Raw genomic sequence first — 10,380 nt, 5'->3', positions numbered from 1 at the left:
AAGGATGGGCAGAGAAATCCTAACGGGGGGTGGGGGGTGGGCACAATTTGAGTGGTAGAGCCACTGGCAGTGAATGCTCTGCTGATTCCAGCTACTCTGGATGGAATTTAAAGGCCTGTTTTAAGAGAGAAATTTAACTGTTCTGGTAAAACGCAAGCAGTGAAGGAGCCAGACGAAACTTTCAGGGGAGGGCGTCCTCCCCAAGAGGATATTATCTACGGCTAATACCTGAAAGAACGGAGAAAAGGGATGCTGCGGGTGTGTGAGGTCTGCGTTTTTGGGCAGGATGAAATAGACGAAGGCGGTAGGTCCCTCAACTAACCTAAACCCAAGCCTTTGGCATTAATGAAGGTCAACACCAGCACTGTTGATTGCTCTCAGAATAAGCTGGTACCCCTAATAAGTGGAACCCAACGTCTCATCCTCCCCTAAACATCTATCTCTGACACGTTGAACCATTCGGACGCGCAACCTTCCATGTGCATTAATTCCGACGCGGTTATGGAGCCCTGCAAAAGGTTGCGCTACGTCTCCTTCCTGAATGTCACCCAGCACTTCGTTGCCTTTTAAAAAAACCACAAAAACTGCACGGCATGTTTTTCAGAAGCGAGTCCCTCGTCAGTTCCAGGGGAGGCCACTCTGTCCACCCGCTGCAAATCGAGAGGGTGGCAACTAACACCGCTTAACCGAAACTGTAATCCTGGGCAGGTGCCAGGATTTCACCCGTGCTCAGCTGTGCCAGGCGGTGGCGCGCATGTGCGCGTGTCACACAGAGCTGTCCATCCTCCCTCTACACTCCTCCCTTGGCTGCTGCCGTTGCCATAGAACTTCTGCCCTCTCCTCTTCTTAGCACAAAGCGGCTCAGCAGAAGCTCGGAGGCCCCTCTCTCCATCCACCTCGCCCGTCCGCCCTGGTTTCACGGCCGCCGCGCCATTCTCCACTCCACCCCCGACTCCCTGAACTACGATTCCCATGGTGCCCCGCGAACAACCAAGCTCCAGCTTCCGGTGGCGCGTGGTTTCCGGCTCGGATCGGAACCTGGAGCCCGGATTCGATCCGGGTGTGAACATTCCAAAAGCAGGTAAGGCAGCCCCCCTCCCCCACCCTCCCGCCTCGCCGCGCGCCGCCCCCTCGCCGCCCTCGCCCCCCGCGCGGGGACCCTGGGCCGGCGGGCCCCCTCTGGCGCGCGCGGGGCGCTTCTCGGGGAGGCGCGGCGGGGCCCCGGCAGCGGCCGCGGCGCCGCCTGCTGCTCCCTCCCCTCCGTCCCGCTCTCCTCCTCCACGCCGCCTGTTCTTTGTTACAGGCAGGAGCCGCCTGCGGCCGCGCGGCGTGGAGGGGGCGAGGCGGGTCCGAGGCAAAACCCGGCGGAGCCGCTCCCGGATCCCCAGCCCAACCCAGGCAGCCGCCCGCCCGCCCGCCCCGTGCGGGCAAGGCTCGCCTGGCGCCTCCGCCGCCCTGGGCTGCGCTTCTCTCCCGCCCCGCGCCCTTTCCTCCTTTCCCCTCCAACCCTGACCGGACCTGGGTGGGGCAGCCCCTGTACTCGGGGAGGCAGCGCGGGCGGGCGGTGCACCCCGAGAGGCAAGGCTCGGGCTCGCCCTGGGGCTGGGAAGCGGAGGGCTTCGGCTTGCCCGGGGGCAGGACAAAGCGCCCTCCCTCCCCCGCCGTGCCTGCGCCTGGTGCGCGGCTGGAGAAGGGCAGGGCAGGCGCCGCTCTTGCGAAGGGGGCGTGTGGAGGTGGCCTGCTCCACAGACTGCAGCCACTCGGAGAGGTGCGGGACTCTCTCCTTAAAATCCGCAGATTGTGCCCCCTCTCTGGCGCCCGCTTGGTCCTTTTGTGCCACATGTACAAGGTCACACACACACGCGCGGACCTTGGGGAAATTCGGCATATCTGGCACGTCCTGTTCTTGCAGTCGCGTTTTCTCAATGCATTGAAACAATGTGGGTTTCTTTAAAATAAACATTTAAAATGCTCTTTTTAAAAAATTCTCCACTCGCCTCGGTTGAGAAGTAGATCTGGTAGAATAGCTTGCTGATTATGATATTATATTCTGATAAATTAATTCTCATATTTTAAATATTAAATGTATGCGTGAGTCAGGTATTTTCCCTATTCTCCAATCATCCATTTGGCTATAAGGAGTTACTGTTGGAACTGTATTTCATCCTCTGATGTGGATGGACTGGCAAAGGTTTGTTAGCCAGGCAGATTCATCCAGTGGCATAAATTGCTCTCTTTTTATTACATTTTTCAAAAAACTAGTTTAATCATGCGGGTCATGTCCATGTATGAAAATAAATGTGAAAACTGCAAGTTTTAACTGGTTTTAATAAAAAGACATTGAATGCAGATGCATTGTTTCTTGACCTGTTTACCTGTATCGAAGGCCACATACTACACTGTGTCAAAAATATTAACATGTCAGAAAGGAATGTGTGAAGTGACCCGTCATAGGTGGCTTGTAAAATCCCCAAAATGGAATTTAGAGTAGGATTATTGTTCATGTACTAATCTGATATGGGGGTGGAGGCTTTTCCAATTTTTGGATTCTCCATCATTAATACTTCTTTGCGCTCTTGCTTGTGTTGACACACTCAGAATAATGTCATGGAGTGTTTTCAAGGGAAACTGCCAATTTCCATGGTGCATTTATTTTTTCCCCTTCACACATGGTCACGTCCTGCTGAGGAAGTTAATTAAGGCTACATGTTCCAACCACTGTTGATAGTAGATATAACGGGGGAGGTATGTTTGTTCAATAAATTTATTGTTTAATGGTGCCCACAGTGTACTTGATGATTGATACATTCAACTGCAAGATGCATGGGTGCCATTGTATGGTCCTAAAACACCTTTGGAACCCAGTTCCAAAGTTTGCTATTAGAGGCCCATTTAAGGTGGCAAAAGATGCTTCAAAATAATCTCTCGTAAAATTAAAACCAATACTATAATATTCAGTAAGTGAGCAAAATAAAATATTGGAAAGCATTTTTCTTGTTTCCTTGCACAAATTCAGATATTAGTTAATCCATTAATCCACTTGCAGTCTCTTTCCTGCTCCTGTTATTGATCTAAATAATTTTTCTCTAATACCTTTAATCATGCAAATACTTGCACGTTTGGCTTAAAATCTCATCTAGTTGTACGATTGGCATTGGACTGTTTACTAAGTATCAGGTGTCTATGTTTTCTCAGCTATACTCGGATATGATCTCACTCTTTTTATGCTGCTTTTTTAATTAGTTCTTCTTCCTCACCTATCTTGCCCAAAGAAAAATGTACCAATTAGCAGTTTACTGCAAGTTATTATCTGTGTTTATTTCACGGATGCTATTTCTGTAGTCATGTAGCCTTGATATCAGTATGATTATTCGTTTATATTTTTGCAAAATGAAAGCATTTTAATAAAATTAATTAGTATGGTGCATCTGAATTTTGCTTTGCATGTCAATGGGAAACTAAGGCATTAAAAATACCAAAAAGAAGAAAAGGAAAACCATAGTGTTAACAACAGTTACAAGCACTGAAAATTGCCACAAATGTATAAATACTGCAACCAAGTATAAAATGTATTGACTCTGCTTTTGTCAACATGTTGATTTGCAACTTAAAGACTTGTATAGTGCAGTGTTTCACACCCTCTTCCCATCTGTCATCTATATGGCTCAGCTGGTTAGTGTGTGGTACTGATAATACCAAGGTTGCAGGTTCGATCCACATGTGGGGCAGCTGCCCGTTCCTGCATTGCACGGGGTTGGACTAGAGCCTTGGAACTCTTCCAACTATGATTCTAATTTTGGACTATCCAGGGTTCATTCTCGTTGTACCACTTGTGAGCCAAAGTCAATGTTTGGGACAGTAGTGCTAGACCAGCGTTTCCCAAACTTGGGTCTCCACCTGTTTTGGGACTACAATTCCCATTATCTCTGACTACTGGTCCTGCTAGCTAGGGATGATGGAAGCTGTAGTCCAAAAACAGCTGGAGACCCAAGTTTGGGAAACTGCCCTAGAGGAAGGTGGAGGTCAAAACACAATTAAAGTCGGTGTTCATTTTCCTGGACATGTCTTGTTTATCTCCCAGGATCCTGGTGCTTCCAGGATGCTTACAAGCAGGGTGTAAAGTTAGACTTCTGTCCCCAGTGTGTGATATTCAGAAGAGTACTCCTGAGTATGGAGGTGCCATTTAGCTATCTCATATTAGCTATGGAGAGAATATCATTTGAATTTAATCACTTTTTGAGCCATCCCAGCTAACAGACTTATGGGGTACTTGTTACATAAAATACACACTTGAAATGATTTGCTCACAAATGAAAACGGCATGAGAGTCAAAATAGTGTTTCCAGAGAGCTAGGATTAGTTGTACTGGGCATCCATGTTGTGGAAAGCACGTTTGCTGCTACATAAAATTGTGAAGCATCCCTAATTCACTTAGTCCCTGTATCTATTAGGGGAAACATCCTGTGCCCCACAAGTTCAGAGGTAGTTGCTGTCATGCTTAACCACATGTGCATTCTAGGTAATTAAGCCGACGTGAACTGCCAGGGTCCTTTATGCCTTCAGGTAAATGTACACAAATGGAGAAATAATAATAATAATAATAATAATAATTTATTTATACCCTGCCCATCTGGCTGAGTTTCCCCAGCCACTCTGGGCGGCTTCCAATCAAGTGTTAAAAACAATACAGCATTAAATATTAAAAACTTCCCTAAACAGGGCTGCCTTCAGATGTCTTTTAAAGGTAGGATAGCTGCTTATTTCCTTCACATCTGAAGGGAGGGCGTTCCACAGGGCGGGCACCACTACCGAGAAGGCCCTCTGCCTGGTTCCCTGTAACCTCATTTCTTGCAATGAGGGAACTGCCAGATGGCCCTCGGTTCTGGATCTCAGTGTCTGGGCTGAGCGATGGGGGTGGAGATGCTCCTTCAGGTATACAGGACTGAGGCCATTTAGGGCTTTAAAGGTCAGCACCAACACTTTGAATTGTGCTCGGAAACGTACTGGGAGCCAATTCAGATCTCTCAGGACCGGTGTTATAATTGAAATCAAGCTCTTTCTGTTTTATAGATTGCCTCTCCATAAGCAAAAGCTAAAGGGCCCTCTTAAGAAGTGCCATGTCTATGTCCTTGCTTGTCTTTTCTGCATTCGGGAGTTTTATTTCTAGAAGACTCCCAAATAAATACCAGTTTTGGCCCCTCTCCGTTGTCAGCTATCGCAGTTACCTGCAAAACATTTCAGAACAGAAGCTGCTGTTTCTGAAAGTACCAGATTGAAAGCTTAGAAGTGGTCTTCAATGATAGGTAGGGAGACTTGAGTATCTGAGTGAGCAGCGAGTGCCATCTTAGAAATAAAAACTTCAGATATATTCTTCAGATTGTGGTGGATTATCTGTCACTCCAAGTATCTCCTCAAGGTGCAATGCATGAATCTCAGTTGTACTCAGTTTTGCACAAGAAAACTGACATTAACCCTTCTGCAAAAAGCAGTGTTTCTTGGGCTACCAGTAGCCTTCAGTTTTCTCAATAGCAGCACACCCTGTGGTTTGCATGTCATGCCAAGTCAAACTATGGTTTAGCGCAGTGTTTCCCAAACTTGGGTTTCCAGCTGTTTTTGGACTACAACTCCCATCATCCCTAACTAGCAAGACCAGGGTCAGGGATGATGGGAACTGTAGTCCAAAAGCTGAAGACCCAAGTTTGGGAACACTGGTTTAGCAGGACCATACAGCCTCCAGAGAGGAGCTCACGGCTGCTATGCCCTTGCCTGGTCCTTTTTGCTGCCATGCTGCACTGAGCTGAACCAAAGCTGGACTGCAACAGTAAGTACTGGGCTCCGAGAATCATACAATTTCTGGAAAATATTGGGTCATAAGTGATGTGTAATTTCCTCCCCACAGATGTGCATCTGACACCTTCATTGCATAACTTTTGTTGTATGCTGAAGATTCATCTCTACCCTGTTCTTTTTACACTTGAGATACATATAATTTAGGACCCACTCTAGTTGTGATTGAAAATATTTTTAACCTGTTTTCAGTTATGTATTTTATATTGATATAACCTGCCCTGGAACGTTCTGGTGAAGGGCATGTCAATCTAAGTAATTATTATTATTATTATTATTATTATTGCATTGCACTTAAAGTAAAATGAGCCAACAAACCTGCCTTTTGCTGTTTCAGGAAACAGTACTGAATAATAACTCTTTACCAGCTGTTTCATCCTTCCAGCTGTGCACATTACATGCACAGTTTCATAAGAACTTATTGTGGAAATCAATACGTTTCGAATTATTACATTTTGATACTTTTAATTGGTCTTAACTGGTTTTCGTCTTTCAACATATGTTGAAAGATGCAACCTTTGCAACCTCAAAGCTAGGTACCTCACTTTTATTTTCATTTTTCAAGTGAAGGCCGTTTGCAAATGGGATTGGCTAGGGCTTTCCACCATATGTATAAGATCACATGGAATAGACATGTGCCATACATAGCTCTGTAAATGCTTTTTCCTGTATGGAAGTTATGTTTGTTTAGGAAACTTGTCATGTTCTGCAATTCAAACACAAGGTTGAATGTTAAATTTTCAAGTTATTGTACACAGCGTTCTTAAAACAATAACATTCGTGGGTGATGGGAAGGCGATAGAGCACCTACCATCTCTAGGTAGGGCTAGGAATATCCCATTTGAAACCTTGGAGAACTGCTGCCAATCAATGTAGACAATATCTGACTGATGGTCTGACTCAATAGAATGCAGTTCCTTTAATTTTGTGAGTTAAGTTCTGTGTTTAACTGTAGGGAGTGATATAACCCTTTAGAAATCAATAGCAAAACTCCAGCCAAATGTAACCTGGGGCCTGTTTTCATCCAGCCTCTCCTAGACATAAAAAGCACTTTCGTTAATATGTTGGAATCCACATAACTCGGGCAGGTGAGCTTTTTGCTATGAAGTGCCTAACAGTCTCATTGGAATCTGTCCCTTCTGTTTTCAAAGGTCTTCAAAATGGCAGAGGATGGCAGCAAGGAGGCCGTGCTTATCTGTAAGTATCCAAGAATACTTCTGCATTAAATATGCCTCTGCATATTAATTGTCAATGAGAGCCAAATGAGGGCTGCCACCTCTCCTGTGTTCAAAATAGAAGAGACAATGGATGTCCGATCCCGGCACCCAGTAAAATGCGGACATTGTGGAACACATGGTTGTGTTCCATTTAGGAGAGGCTGAGCCAGTGTAGGCAGGAACTGAGCAGGCACAGCAAACAGTCTGCCATGAATTGTAGATTTTCTGGGGATATTTACTAAGACCTTTTGCTACTGCTATCGGAGGTATTAGTGGGCACATTGGCAATCTATAAAGGTGAACAAATGCAAGCACATATACTTAGTCTTCCTCTTGTCTGGGGATGAGACCTGAGAGGTTAAAATAGGATTTACAGAAAAGATGGGGGGATTGGAGAGGGGGAAAGAAGCATGGTGTTCAAAACTATAAATGACTGGTTCTCAAAACTTTTTTCTCTGAGCCATACTTTCAGAATAAAAATTTGATTGTGCCACACTGAATTTTGTAGTGATTAGAAATACATTGGGGGGGGGGGGAGAAACAACAACTAGCAGTGCTTGATTTATAACATAGAACACAACTACTTTATAATATGATGATGGGAAAACAGAAAGTATGAAACAATGCAGCTACATAAGAACTTGAATCATTCCCAAACTCTAATGATAAACATGTCTTCTCTAGCATTATGTTTGAACCGTGATTCTAGCTCACAACTAGGATTGTGCTCAGTATCATTTGATGTTCTTGCTGTCATTTTGAAAAGATATCTTTCCATATTCTGCAAATAATAAAAATTATTTTGATACTATACTATAGTGAAATGTTTAAATGTTTCTTTGATTGTCCTTGAATCTTTACACTACACTTGCCATCCTTTCCTGCCACACCAGTTTGGGGCACCACAACCTTTCAGAACTGCTGCCATAAATACATGGGCCCAGATTGCACTGTGGATTTACAGATTTTATCTGAGATATCAGCTGTTGAATCTGGGCATACACACACTGAATTTTACATGTGAACACCCTTTCAAACAGCACGCCTGGGCATTGGTGCCTGGTGATATCAAAGGTGGGATAAGTGCACTTGCTGGGCATGGGGTACAAGGTGTGTTTTGTTCCCTACTACTAGGTAAAGTTATTATAAGGGGTTGAAGATGCACCAGAGAGGAGTATGGAGAAGTTTGAGATGCATGTGCTTGGAAAATGCACATTTTTTTGCAGTTTTGTGAGAAGCTTCTGAATAACCCGTAGTAGGATTTCTTGTTCTCTGTGGGATTCTTCCTCTAATGGCTAGAATTTAAGTGGTGGTGGTGGGGTGGTACTTAATTTATAGCAACTGGCATCACAGACATTCGTAGCTTCAAGCAGTCTCGTTTTACAAACCAAACAATTTGTTTTGTTTCATTATTTTGCTGTTCTGTGTTTTTTTTTCTTCATGCACCATCACAATAAATAAATACTGAAGGGTTAGAACAGCACTAATAGCTTTGCAGATGCCCCCAAGGCATAAAAGAGCATGCGAGAGTGCTGTTTAGTTGTGATGACTCTGCAGTGCTGACAGCTGTGGTGCTTTTTTTGCTTTTTTACCAGCAAGCTAAGCCGATGTGTCTGAGATACTACAAAAAAATACAGGATGACTTGTAGTAGTGTTGGTTTGAAAGCAGAAGACCAGGGATTGGAAACCATGCTCTGTTTGTGAGGCTACCTTTGAGGTTGGTCAGGAGGCTGCAGCTGGTGCAGAATGTAGCAGCTTGGGAGCATACTGCTGCCAGCATATAACGCCTTGCCTGTGGGGTTTGCACTGACTGCCACGTTCAAGGTGTTGGCATATACCATGCAGGGCCAGGTTATATACCCAGTGGGACACTGTGGTTGGTGGGAGACCTCTCTTACAAGTTACAAGGATCCCAGAAGCCTGCACTACTGTAACTCAGAGCAGGGCTTTCAATGCTCTTTTCCAGCTGGATGAATGGATCTCTGCCATGGGTGCCTGTTTTGCTCCCCCCCCCCCATATAGCTGATCTTTTAAAAACTGTATCTTGTGCATTGCCTCAAGACCTGTGCATGGAGGATTAATAAATATACTCTTGTAGGCTGCGTTGGTGCAGGTCTAACATTTGAATGAGTGAAAGGTAAGGTTGGAAGCAACCTTCCTTGGCGCAAAAGACAATTAGAGGTGACGTTGGACTTGCTTTCCGACTAAGATCCAAAGAAAAGACATGGAAGCTGAGCCATGGCTTTAAAAGAGGATTAGGCAGGTGCATGGAGGTCAAGGCTATCAGAGACTACTCTCCGCAATGCTTTTGTTCTACATCCTCTGTGGAGAACAGTTGCTGGAACCCAGAAGTTTGGAGAATGCTGCTGCACCTAACTCCTGCTTGCAGACTTTCCGCGGGCATCTGGTTGGCCACTGTGAGAAAAAGGATGCTGGACTAGAGGGGCTTGATCCAACAGGGCTCTTTTTATTACATTATATTTGGCTTAGCATGTTATTCAGGGATGCATAAGCTCTCTCATAGGACAATGAGGAAACTGCCTTGTACCGAGCAAGACCATTGTTCCATAAAGTTGGTGACTTCAGCAGTTCCCTAGGATCTCAGACTTAACTGGAGATGCCAGGGCTTGAACTTTTGCATATAAAACATGTGCGCTGCTCCCTCCCCAACTAGGAGGGGAGGAATAAAGCAGCTGTGAGGAGGGAAGCCTGCACACTCATGTGGTGTCCTGCCCACGGTTGTTTACAGGCATGGGGCTCTTCAAAATAAGGATCTGGGTTTATCTGAAGCTCAGTAGATGGAGCTTTTTTATTCTGAAGTTCTCTCCCTGCGTACAACCACAGCCAGGCTAGCATTCTTTATCCCCTAATTCGTCCTTCCAGTCTGTGCAAGTCCTGGGCCTGTGCTTAGAACAGGGCGTTCTGAAAAGCACGGCCTGGATGATGGAATGGATCTACTATTACAAAAAAAGGGAGAAGCAGCTATGACTGTAAACAAAGCTCACTCCTAGAGATGTTTGCTCCTTCTGTGGAGCCTGGGAAAATGGTGATGCTTCTTGGTTGCTGGAATAGCCTTTGCTATGAACACCGAAGAGACGTAACTTGAGGTAAATTGAGCTGGAATGGTTACAAAACAGTCTGGTGAAAGGTGTTTGTGTAACATCCAGAAGAAAGGGGCTTTGCACGCATTGATTCAGAGAATATGAATATCATTTTCCAGCCAGAATCGGTTATACCAAGTGTTGCTTCCCCTTCCTCTAAGCATCCTTCCTCGACTGACAAAACTATAATTGTTAGACATTTATTCAAAGCCTAT

At 45.1% G+C, this 10,380-nt stretch overlaps 1 protein-coding gene across 2 annotated transcripts in view; it reads left to right on the top strand.

The window, feature by feature from the left end:
- Positions 1–5: 5 nt before the first annotated feature.
- Positions 6–10,380, top strand: part of PRDM15 (PR/SET domain 15) — a 37,951-nt gene continuing 27,576 nt past the window's right edge. The window contains exons 1-2 of one of the 2 annotated variants that reach the window (XM_081004420.1): positions 6–1,081; positions 6,999–7,044. In XM_081004420.1, the coding sequence (XP_080860546.1) occupies positions 7,008–7,044 (37 nt within the window). In that variant the 5' untranslated portion in view covers positions 6–1,081; positions 6,999–7,007. The remainder of the gene's footprint in view (positions 1,082–6,998; positions 7,045–10,380) is intronic. The other variant, XM_081004421.1, reaches the window with a different exon arrangement.

This window comes from Podarcis pityusensis (genome assembly GCF_964106645.2).
Source record: "Podarcis pityusensis genome assembly, chromosome: 4".
Taxonomy (NCBI): Eukaryota; Metazoa; Chordata; class Lepidosauria; order Squamata; family Lacertidae; genus Podarcis; species Podarcis pityusensis.
Note: the sequence above shows the minus strand (reverse complement) of the source record. Positions and strands in the feature narration are given on the sequence as shown.